The sequence below is a fragment of the Nicotiana tomentosiformis genome, chromosome 1 (genome assembly GCF_000390325.3).
Source record: "Nicotiana tomentosiformis chromosome 1, ASM39032v3, whole genome shotgun sequence".
NCBI lineage: Eukaryota > Viridiplantae > Streptophyta > Magnoliopsida > Solanales > Solanaceae > Nicotiana > Nicotiana tomentosiformis.
The window spans coordinates 40,059,992-40,072,440 of NC_090812.1; the positions used below are offsets into that span (position 1 = coordinate 40,059,992).

General features: G+C 34.5%; 1 protein-coding gene across 5 annotated transcripts; it reads right to left on the reverse strand.

Annotated features, from left to right (window-relative positions):
* Positions 1-1,302: 1,302 nt before the first annotated feature.
* On the reverse strand, positions 1,303-11,435 carry LOC104087524 (protein argonaute 4A-like). 5 transcript variants are annotated; one of them, XM_009592026.4, is made up of 25 exons: positions 11,400-11,435; positions 10,299-10,346; positions 8,199-8,255; positions 6,566-6,734; positions 6,234-6,442; positions 5,913-6,134; positions 5,699-5,835; positions 5,524-5,621; positions 5,350-5,447; positions 5,071-5,242; positions 4,876-4,992; positions 4,692-4,799; positions 4,476-4,538; positions 4,278-4,391; positions 4,019-4,187; positions 3,786-3,898; positions 3,551-3,688; positions 3,332-3,462; positions 3,119-3,184; positions 2,644-2,707; positions 2,449-2,560; positions 2,279-2,352; positions 2,088-2,182; positions 1,964-1,995; positions 1,303-1,809 (listed from the first exon to the last, which is right to left on the reverse strand). In XM_009592026.4, the coding sequence occupies exons 4-25, from the start codon at positions 6,719-6,721 to the stop codon at positions 1,634-1,636; spliced, it is 2,664 nt and encodes an 887-aa protein (XP_009590321.2). In that variant the 5' UTR covers positions 6,722-6,734; positions 8,199-8,255; positions 10,299-10,346; positions 11,400-11,435; the 3' UTR covers positions 1,303-1,633. The 5 variants fall into 5 exon arrangements, with proteins under 5 accessions (XP_009590321.2, XP_070037735.1, XP_009590319.2 ...); XM_070181634.1 differs by lacking the exon at positions 11,400-11,435 and adding an exon at positions 8,757-8,807 and having other exon boundaries at positions 10,299-10,364; XM_009592024.4 differs by lacking the exons at positions 10,299-10,346; positions 11,400-11,435 and adding an exon at positions 8,757-9,174.
* Positions 11,436-12,449: the final 1,014 nt, after the last annotated feature.

Sequence of the window (12,449 nt, forward strand, 5' to 3'; positions counted from 1 at the left end):
AAAAGGTGAAGCAAGGCATCAATACTTGATCTAAATTAAGTAAAACAACATTATTGTAGTCCCTCACTATGTTCTATACAAATAACTATCAACTTGGGGTGTGTTTGGTACGACGGAAAATGTTTTTCCATTTTGCCCTGCTTGGTTGCACAAAATAATTTGAAAAATATTTTCCTAGATATCACATTTTTTTGAAATTGGAGTAAAATGATTCCCTAGAAAAAGTTAAGAAAATATTTTCCAAAAACTACACATACTCTCACATATAACCCCTCCCCTTCTCTTGCCTACCCCGCCCTCCCTCCAATTTTTTTTTTTTTTTTAGATTTCAGTTTTTTTTCTTTTCCGTCACCGCCCTCCTCCCCCCACCCCCCGCATTTTTTTTTATTACCTTTTTTGTACTTCTTAATTTTTTGTTTTTTTCGTTTTTCTGCACCACCCCCGCCAAAAAATATATTATTTTTTTGTATTTTCAAATTTGTTTTTCTGTTTTTTCTTTTTTTCCCCACAATTTTTTTTTTTTTGTATTTTCAATTTTTTGTTTTCTGTTTTTTCTTTTTTTTCCCCGCAAAAAAATATTTTTATTTTCAATTTTTTTGTTTTATGTTTTTTCGTTTTTCTGCACCATTCAGCCCCCACCCCGTGGCAATTTTTTTTAAAAAAATATTTTCAGTGCTGGTTTTGTAATTTTTTCGGTTTACAGGTTCAAAATTTTACGAGTTCCAAAGTTATGAATTTAGAGGTTTATGTGTTTGGAAGTTTGCGGGTTTAGAAATTATAGAGTTTACGGGTTCGAAAGTTTAGCGGTTCAGAAGTTAATCAAATTTATGGGTTAAGAAGATTGTCGGTGCGAAAGTTTATGGCTTCGTGTTTATTGTATCTAAATTATTTATGAATAATTGAGAAGTTATTTTGCTTAACTTGCGTACCAAACACCGGAAGATAAGTAAGATTAATACTTGTTTTTCAAGAAAATATTTTTCACGAAAAACATTTTCCGTTATACCATACACACCCTTACTTTCCAAACCAACGATATAATGGTGCTCTTTGTGTTTTGTCCGCCCCTAGTCCAAGGCGTAATGATGCACGTATAGGCAATAAACTTTGTTATAAATGATTGTCGAATTTTTCCTTTTTTTCAATTAATTAAGAGATTTTTCTCGTAAATGATTAAATAATCAATCTTCTCTTAAAATTTGTTATTTGCAGTTGAAAAAACTATACAACATGTGGCTAGAAATAACACCAGAGGTGAAACCACAACGAAGGAAAAAGCATGAATTTAGCAAAGATAATAAATAGAAGATGCAACTAAGTTAACTCTCTCATATAGACGAATGTTTTACCGAAAGGTTTAAACAGCAAATGCAAAACTAAAGTTCCCTAAAACCTCTCCCTTGTCGATCAGATATACAAATAAAGCCAATGCAGTGGCTTAAAGGGAGACAAAGCACGATATATTTGATTTACTGATTTCTGGCATTCATCACAACATATAACCAGACACCAACAGTGGCTTAGAGAAATGGTGGCAAAAAGCATCCAGACCTCCACTAATACTAAGTTCTAATATTTAGTATTACAGAACTAAAAGTTTCCCTTAATTTAGTTTTTTCTCCAAATGTAAGACTTAGCAGAAAAACATAGAACTGCGCACATTCCTGTGAAGCCGAGGCAATGCGGGAACCGCACCACCACCAACTGCTGTAACTCCACCGTGGCTCGATGAGGTCTCTGACAGTTCATCAAACTTGATAAACTGTGACATCTGTGCTGCTGCCAAGTGGGCATAACATATAGGTGCAACTGCGCGAAACGTATTAAGAAAAAACAAAATTGTTCATCAGATCAGTATTAGGAGTAGTATGTGATGATATTCTATATTTTACACCTTTCAAGCCAGTAAAGAATCATAATTCCTGAAAAAGCAATACTAGTAAAACACAAATGATTTTCTTACCAACAGAGATGGCTGTAGTACTTCTCTGATACCTGTAGTACAGTAGAAAAGATGAATAAAATCTCTCAAAGAAGGATTTGAACAACAAATAACATCAACTCATAGAAGGAGACTGTTTACTTACACATATGATAGTGAATGGACCAGCTCTTGCATGTCATCTGCTGAAAATCCAATTTCATCATGCAGGACATGGTAGTGAGTCGGTCGTGTTGTTCCCTTAATAGCACAAAGATGACAGAAGCTCATCATAGAATAGAAGCAATTAATATGAATCATAGAGCAGACTCAAACAAGGGATTTTACAAAACTCACAATAGGCCCAGCATGAGCACACATGTAGAAGTCGTTGTTCTTAGGATGGCAAATTGCATTGTCGATCACAGTCCCTGCATAGAAAGATATTTCAAAGGAAGTTTATACAGAACGAGTCAATCAAATTATACTCCAGTAATAACACAAACTAGGTAGCTAAAAGTACAAACCAGGAAGAACATTATCAGGTGAGTTAGTCTGGAAAAACTTTGTGTGGTGGTTCTTTTGTGCAACAACGACTGTGAACTTTGGAAACCAATTCTCATCCAGATGGTTGCAGGCCTAGAGAATATGGTCATATTTAGTGATCAGGAAAAGAATAGGTGTCATGGAAAAACTAAGTTGCAGTTACTGCATATTCAAACCTCGATAATCTGATCGAGCTCAATGTTTATGACTAGGTTGAACTGGGACTCACTCACTCCGTCCCTGTTAACATCCATGACAGCTTAATCATTAGCAACTATATAAAATTTTAATGTGCAGGAATGAGAAGAAGAAACCATAAAATATACATCATGTGGTAGTGTGAAGACTATCCTTAAGTTAGATGTTGCAAAAATCAATATAGCCCTAAATCAGAGAGCTTGTACTGAAAGCATAGTGAAAGTACATAAGAATTAAAGCCCTCAGAAGTAATATCTTCCTTTGTTTTTATATTTTGCTTCAAGTCTACTTGAGAAGGGGAAAAAAGGTTGTGATGAACTGGGGAACTTGCACAAAATGTGGATATGGAGTTGAAAAGTACAACAATTTCTAGTTCCAGATTCACAGAACTGCATTTGAGTAAATGATACAAGATTGAATCAGTTCTCTTAACTTGCTTTCTAGAAATTATACCTGAAAATTATAATATGCTCGGGTTTCACTTTGTTAGAACTTGAGTAGAAGTCCACCAGCAGCTCCCTGTATACAGGACAAACTTCTTAAGCAACAAAACATGGGGGCATTCGATATACTTACATAGAGAGTACTCTAGTATCAATTAAAATCAGCACGGCATGGTAAATATAAACATCTAAACACGGACAACAACATTGTGTCAGAAACTACCTGATAAGGCCATCATCTTGAGTATCTGATACTTTTTTGTACAGAGAGTCTATCATTTCCAGCTTTGGTGACTGAGTACGAACAGCTGCTCGATAGCGCGAAATAAGGGGCCATTGTCTAGAACTGACCACCTGATAATCTCAAATCCACAGAGTCAGCACCATCTAAGACTTAGAGATAAGTAAGCGATATAAAATGAGCAACATTATCTTTGAGTACCGCTGCAATGGATGGAATGTCTGCTCGTCCAGGTGAGCCATGAGAGACATCCATTCCGATAATGATTGTGGGGACTTTTGAAATCTGAGGTAGTACAGGGGAAAGCTCCATAGCCAAAAAGGAATTCATACCACCCAGCTGTGCAAAGAAGCACCACACATGGAAGAGGTGTTTATTAATCAATCAGGAGTCAGTAAATAGTTGGAGTGAAAACCTTTTGCCAATTCAAACTTGCCTTTGCATTGATTTTCAAGAGCACATTGGTAAGGTACTGATCGTTGATCTTTGTTGGAGCAATACATTGTGTAACAATTCCAAGATCGGATAAATTCCTTCTCTTCCAGGGGCCTTCAACATGGAAAATTACCAAAAAAGAGACAATTAAAAAAGAGATTCCAGCCATTATTATATAAAACTTTAAATGTAAATTTCAGAGAAACCAAGATTGGTCGGCTCTAAGGCAACAACCATAAAGGTCAGAATTCTTCCTCTCTGGAAGTATGCAGAGAAGGAACTGAGGCGGAGATGGAAGTTTTGATTTCACTGCTTCTAGCATCTTCTCAACTCTCACAGGAGCAGGATTGCGTCTGAACTGCGGATTCTCCTCAAAGATATGATCAAATGGTTTACTGATGGACTACATAGATGATGGAACACGTTAATGATGCAGAAATATGATTATATATGTGTATATATACATGCACTCTAGAGTTGGAAAGGTACTCACAATTCCTTTTTGTTGCCCACACCTTTGTAGATCCATACAAAGCTTACGGACATCACAACGGGCAGAGAAGTTCACAACTGCCCAACGCTCAAGTTTGCTCGGTTCAACCAATTGCTGTGTTGGTAAGACTCCAAAATCAAAGGACTAGCATTGATAAGTCAACAGAGAAAGTAATATTGTTAAGCAAGATACCCCTACCTTCTGGTTAAAATTCCACCTTCCATTTCTAGGAAACAAGTCTTGATCTCTGCCTACCTTCAACTGTAGAACAAGAAATAAAAAATGTCCATTCTTGTCAGACATTGCGTACAAACACAAATTCTCTAATCTAAAGTGCCAACCTGAGAAACTTCTAGCAATTAAAGATGACAAAAGAGAAACAACAGCAGGAAATTGAACATCGATCATGCTCACCTTTGGAGTTGGCAAGATACGACCTTCAACTTGAGTAAACTGATCACTGATCGAAATTCCAGCAGATCCAAGAAGAGGGTCAGCCTTATAGTTGCTGGTCTTTAGAGCCTGCAAGTTTTACATGATAGTGAAATGCATAGCTCGTATGAAATTAGAACAGGCTACAATTGATTCTAGAGCTTACATCACTCAATGTTCTCATTCTTTCTTGGGGCTTCTGTCGGGATTTTTCTACCAGGGAAGCCCTTTGTAGATTGGACAGCGCCTTGGTATAGCGTTGCAGAGACACCAGGTGGCAAAGCTGACAAGGCAGAAAGGAAAACTGTGAGGTCACAAACATTAAAAGCTGCACATATTAGGTGTAAATTGTCTATAGTACCTCAAGAGGAATAAAAGTTGGATGTTTGGGTTTCCCAACGTTTATACAAGGAAAATCTCCAGAATAATTCAAAGGAATATGGCGATGATGAGTGAAATATTCATAAACAGTCAGCTCAACCTCTTTCTCTTCCCCAGCCATACCATTTCCACTTTTCTGCTTCAATGTGAAACTGAAACACAAAACAACTGAGATTAAATCTTTGCGTGCTCTAAAGCAAATCAGTCCACAAAATGTGGAGAAAAGAAAAATGGATTCATAATGAACAAACAAACTGACGTCTGCTCTTTGCAAGGCTTTTCAGTGAGGCCGGTGATTTTGTATTCCCTATTTGAGGGGCTGGCCTTGATTCTCAGACTCTTGAGCATCTTCTTGGCCTGGGATAGAGGAGCAAATACAAAAATTGAAATGCAACTGCTGCAAAGAAGGAAAAGAGAATGAGTAATAAATTACCTTGGACCAGTCAATCTGGTAAGGATCTCTAGCATTTTGATTTGCCAGAAGGAAGTCTACCACTGGCCCTGGCTGCACAATCATTGTTGTTGATGCATCTGCAAGCTCAAACATTATACGATAATGATTTGGGGGAGGTGAGAAAATGCAGTGATTTTTCTGGTTAACAATTTACCCATGTTCAATGATAGGCCTCCCTGAGTGACCCGGAAACTTGAATGGAAACCCCTGCATCCTAAAACTCCTCCACCAAGCTCAGTGAAGTTTCTTGGCTCATCATGATAAAAAGATTGTCGCACAATCAGGCAGCCCCTGTAACAAAACAAAAAAAATTGAGTTTTAGATAACCAGAATAAGTTGTCAAGGCAGAGAAAGAAGCAACTCCATACCGTTTGGCAGCATGCTGCCTCAAAACTATGTCAAGCACTCTCACTGCCTCTTGATACTGTTCAGAGTCTTGTCCCCGGAGTGCATTTGTAATTGCTTGCATTGGTATTTTTGCAGCATACTTAATTACCACTTTATATGCCTTTGACCGTGGCTGCCTCTTTGACCTTTTTTTATCAGCCTCACCGGGGCTCCCTTCAAGACTTCCACCTCGAGTAGTGCTTCTGTACACATGAAGCAAAAGTTTAGTTGATACATAAAATTGGTTTTTAAAAAACCAAAATCGTTTATTGTAAAATGCAAAAAGAAATTCAATACTGCACCTAGAAGAAGAAGAGAGATCCTCCAACACAACAGTAAACTCAAGTTTGTTGTGAGGTAATGCACCAATTGTAAACAGGCTCTTCTCACCATCATAGGCAAAATCTTTGCCGGCTAGCTCCAATGCATATGTTTGTTGCACCTTGTCCAGAATTTTTCGTCCTATGCCTTTTGCCTCTACAGGATTTCCATCTTCATAATTTAGAGCAACCTGAGGCAATAATAATCAATATTTTTTCAGTTCACTTTGAAATTTAATCAAGCCAAACACAGCATTTCACATTGTACTTTAGCACAAAGAAATTGAATGCATTATAAGCAGATGAGAGCTTACACTATAATGGAAGAAGTATCCATCAGAGTTGGTCATCCCTACTTTAAAATGGTTGGTGAGTAGACGAATCTTTTGCCCTTTTGATCCAATCCCTAGTCGAGCCATAGGAACACGGCTTGGTTTTGTTGTTGTAGCTTCACCTTTTGAAGAAGCCATTCTAACGACCAACCTAATTCAGTAATTTGTTCAGTGAGAAGCTAAAAAAACAAGACTAATGGAATTTTATGTGTCATAGCTTTATAAAATGATGTTTCATCTTTCTGGTGCGAATAAACCAGTAAGATATAATATATCCTGTCAGTTTGTCAAATGAATGATATGATACAGTTGTAACATCATGTAATCTTAACAGAACATATCACAACAGGACTAAATTTTCGTCTGTAGATTCAGACATGCTGCAGTTTGTGGCTATAAAAATATAATCACACACAGCTTTAAAAAGTAACAGAATTTGAGAAGAAAGAAAGAAAAGCTCAGCATACAAGTAATGCACAGACACATAGAGGCACATAAATAGACCAAAGAAATGCACGTATTTATTCCACTTAGCCAACTGAAAAGATCATGCATGAATCCTAAAATAAATGGCCTAGTATGTTGAATGCAAGTTATTAAAACAGAGGGCCTTGATCTGAAATGAAATGGGAATATAGAAGGACATTCAAACATGAGTAACAAACTATTACCTACCAGTAAACCAACAGAAAAGTACAAAAGTTGTACCCTTTATGGTTGATCATATAAAGATATCTACATTTGGTTAAAGGGTGGCACACAACCAACAAAGTTTGAAAACCATATTACAGATATTATCATCTAGCTGTCAGGACATTAACTGCAATAAATCTTGAGCGACGACTATAAAATCTCAATAGAACATGTTGCGAATGGTTCTCAGTATTCATTTTCCAGTAAAAAACACAAGAAAAAATAAAGTAATATAATATTCTGGTAACATGAAGATTCAGATGAGATACTAACAGTATTCATCTTTCAGAAAAAGGGGAATTAAGGGAAAAGATTAAACCACAAAATACAATAAAACTCCAGAAATTATAAGGGATTTGCAGACAGAAAAGGCTCCATCTCAACATGAAGAAGCAACCACATAATTCATAGAGCACGTGAAGTCATACATGCATACAAACATGGTACTTAACATTTTAAGATCTTATAATTCCTGAAATAATCCCTCTTCAACTAAGATAGCTAATACACAAGAATCAAGATCCACACTCCAGCACATATTACCACAGAGACAAACACAAGCATATATATATACAAGCAAAATACAAATAGTTTAGCAATCTAAACACACGCACATGCATATGGTTGCACATATACACTCCCCTATAAGCAGCTACTCCCCCCCCCCCCCCCCCTCCCCCCCCTCCAAATTTTTACTTAATTCCTGAAATTCTTGGTTGTCCCAACATTTTTTTTACTTTTCTAAATAGTAAAAAGATTCCATAGCACTCACTCAGTCTTCCTAATACATCTTTATTTCCAATGCTACTTCTCTACATAAACAAACTCAAAAATATGTCTTCACGTGTTATTCAACAAATAGTACTTCATATAAATCATACATTCAACTCTCTCTAAAGAGTTCAAGTAAATTAGGATATACCTGAAGACTTAATTAATGGTGGAACGTCAGAGAGTTGTAAAGTTAGACCTTAGGCTTCTGCAGAAAAGTCAATATAAATTCAAAAATCAGAACATGCCTCTTCACTTTGCAAAAAGAACTAAAATATATTTTTTCTAGAGTTGGATTTTTTTTTTCATGATTAGTGAAAGCAACTTCAATTTAAGCATGACTAATAGTTTAATTTAGGGAAAATACATATGTTGCTCCCTGTACTTGCCCCGTAGATTTTACTCCATGTACTTGTCCAAATTAAATTTAGTTCCTCCTTCCTAACCCCTCTCCCAGGATGTATGTTGTGTGTATGTTGTGTGTGGCATATACTCGCCCTCTGATGATGCCACATAATAAATTTTATTTTAAAATGATTATTAGTCTAATAATATAATTAATTAAGATAGTAATATTTTACCTAATATACCCAAATACTTACCATAACCCGTTTATTCCATTTCATTTAATTTCATTCCACCGTAAAAATTTCCCAAAGAAATCCAAAATAATATTCCCTGAAAAGAACATTGTTGAGCGCTTGAATACCTGCAACTCAAAGAATCTGCATACTCTTTTGTTCTTGTTGAATTATTTCATCTGCAATTTTATGTGGGTCTCGTCCATTAATAAGCAAAAAAATATATTTTTGGGTTAATAAGATAAAGAAGCATTACTCCAACAAAATTGGAGAATGAAGAGAGATTTTGGTTGTGAGGTGTAATCTTGACGTGAATGCTGATAGTGTGTGTGGCATAACTTGTAATTTTAAAGAGATGAATTGAAAAAATGAGGTGATATTAAGACTCCAAGTTTTTATTTTGTTAGTCTATAAGTAAATTGGGTACTATTTTTGTTCATAATTGAGTACTAGTTGTTCCCATCTGGTAACTCAACGTAAGCAGATGGGCAAAAATGGAGGAAAGATATCTGAAGAAGAAAAGAGGAAAGAGGAAGAGAAGAAAAAAGATAAAAGAATAAGAAAAGAAAAAAGATTAGTATTCCCATTAATACAACTAATTAATAACAAGACATGTATTATCTACAGGGGCGAAGCTAAGTTCACCAAGGGTGGTCAATTAATTGTTCTTCGTCGGAAAATTATACTCTGTATAAATTAAAATATTATTTGTTATTGATTAAAAATAGACTTTGAACATCATTACATAATCCACTAGCAAAGGTTTGAACACCCTTATTGAATTTTATAACTTCGCCACTAATTATTTAATCACTTTTTGATCATTTTTAAGCCTTTTGGAATGTGAAAATAATTCCTCCAACATGTCATTTATTAAGGAAAAAATAAATTCAAAATGACACCCTAAAGGTTGAATGGAAACTCACATTTTGGGGACAAGTATAAGGAGCATATTTTCCCTTTAATTTATACAAAGAAAACAAACTAGGAGTATTTCTCTTCAGAATAAAAAGTTGAATAGCTGGAATATGGAAGTTGCTATAGACCAAAAAGAGCAAAGATTTCCATTTTGGGCAAACAGATTCAGAGCAAGAGGTTGACTAAAAAAGACACACATACGCACACACACTGAACATGCAGATAGCAGAGACAAACACTGATACAAAAGGCAAAATTAAAATAATGTACTCCCTCCTTTCAGATTATACTGGTATTTTTCTTTTCAGTCTAACATATTTTTAAATTTATAAATAATTTAAGTTTAAACCCTTTATTTTATCCATTTTACCATTAACGATAAACTTTTATAACCACACAAATGTTATGGTCCATAAAGTTTTTGCTCCTTAAGCTTTTAAGACCACAAGTTTCAAAAATCTTTTTTTTTCTTAAACTCCGTGCCGAATCAAACTACCTCGTCTAAATTGAAACGGGGAAATTAATGTATATGAATCAAAGCAAATAAGCTAGCAAAAAATCAATTTCATGAGCATCTTATACATGCATACCCCAGAAACAGTACATATGCAGAGAGCAAAGAAAACTCAACACAAACAACATCCATGTTATACTACACACACACACACACACACATATATATATATATATATATATATATATATATATATATATATATATATACTCCGTATATATAGAGAGAGAGTAGATACCTCAGTTTTTAAAATTTAAAGAGTGGTAAAAGCAGACCCCAAGAATCCCTGCAAAAGTTTCCTCTCTTTTGCAAGTAATGGATAGTACAATATTCTTGTCTTTACTTATATGCAAAATTAAATCAGTGTACAAATATATCTCCTAATCTCCTATAGGATAAGGAGACAACTTTTACGAGTAAATGAGCACAACTTTTACGAGTAAATGAGCACAACTTTTACAACTACTACTAGTAATAAAGTAATGTAATTAGCACACAATTAAAAGTTCAAAGAAACCAAAGAGACTAAATAACAGCTGTATTAAAGACTAAAGTTTTCCTTTTTTGCTAACGAATTAAGACATACCAATGGACAATGGCTCAAGAAAACATAAACAATAAAACAAGGAGACTGCCCATAATGATACCTGTTCGATTTCAAAACCCTTTTACCCAAAACGGAAAAACGGAACTTATTCCAATGAGTTACTGTAAAAGGATATATGAACAGGCATTGAACTTCATGAGAAGACGAAGCAACAAACCATCTCATATATAGACTCATACATACATATATACATACAATATATGCATACATATATACATTGTCATTATTACCCATAAAAACACCCTCCCTCAAAACCCCATTAGCAAGAAACCACAAAAAAAAAAAAACAGAGTGAGTAAAATCCTTTTTACCAAAAACGGAAAACCTAGCTTCTTCCAATGGCTAAATGTAAAAAGATATATGAAGATACAGATTTTGAAAAGAAAAAGAACATTGGACTTCAGAAGGGAAGACGAAGCAACAAACCATCTCGTAGACTAATATATACATTTATATATACATGCATTAAAGGTCATTATGACCCAAAGATCTCAAAAAACAACGAGTTTAAACAGACTTACAGAGAGAGCAAAGCAAGAGACGAAATAACGAGGAAAAAAAACAAAAGCAATAGGCGAAACAGATACAGTAGTACTCATGAAACATACAAACAGTGTAAAACCCAAGAGACTTTTCGCTTCAAGATACACTAGTCATGAAACCATTAAGAAAGAACAACGTTAATGCACAATGCTTACAAAGACAGAGAGAAGAGCAGAGGATAAACCAAACCTTAAAAAAAAACAGCTTTGTTAGAAAGAGAAAGATCAATATGAAAAGAGAGAGGGAGAGTAATAAGGTTATATATCTATATTATGTTGATGTACATATGGCAGTCGGGGGTGGTAGGGGACTAGAAGTGGGGTAGCAAAAAGATAGGTTATTGGTACTACTGCTGCTGCACTGCTAGTAGTATACCGTATTTGTATTTTGAGTGGAGAAACACGTACGGGCGATGGACCACCTAATAATAATTAATTAATATGGGTGTCCTTTTCATATCTTTCTTGCAACTGCCCTAATTTCACTCCTTATTTGAAAATATCTTATTATAACATTTTTATTATTGTTGTATTTGTATGTAGTGGGCTGTGTGTCAAAGCTAACAATTTTTCTAAGGTTGTTTAAACTTTTAAAAGTAAAAAAAAAAATCGATAAAGGGTGTTCAATATATGTTATATACCTTTAAAATTTAATATTTTATTTATATACATGATATAATCAAATGACAAAGGGTGGTCAAATGACCATCTTTGATAGGCTGTAACTTCGTCCTTGTTTGTATCAGAAATATTTATTCCAAAATAATTTATCACGAAATTGAATTTTTCTTCCATAATTTTCTCGCGCTTTCAATTTATATGTGACATACATGCATAATTTACTGGACATAGAGTTAAAAAAATACTATGGAACTCGTGGCCTTAAAGATGCCATAAAATTTTTGTGATTATAATAATATATCGTTAAGGATAAAATAAAAAATTTAAGGTTAAATTGATTTCAAATATAAAAGGCTGTCGAATGCATTTTCATATGTTCATAATTTTTTTAAGGTTAGTTTGTTATCCTTTTAAATATATACTAGTATTAGAGTACGCGCGCGTGTATTCATGCTGATGAATATAATAATTAAAAATAAATTACGTAAATAATATTAATTTATGGGATTGAGTTATAAAATAAAATTTTATAAAACCATAAGCTCTTAAAATAATAAATATTAATCCCATTTAGCTAACGTAATAAATAAATAAAAATTATGTCATTCTTAATGCCTTG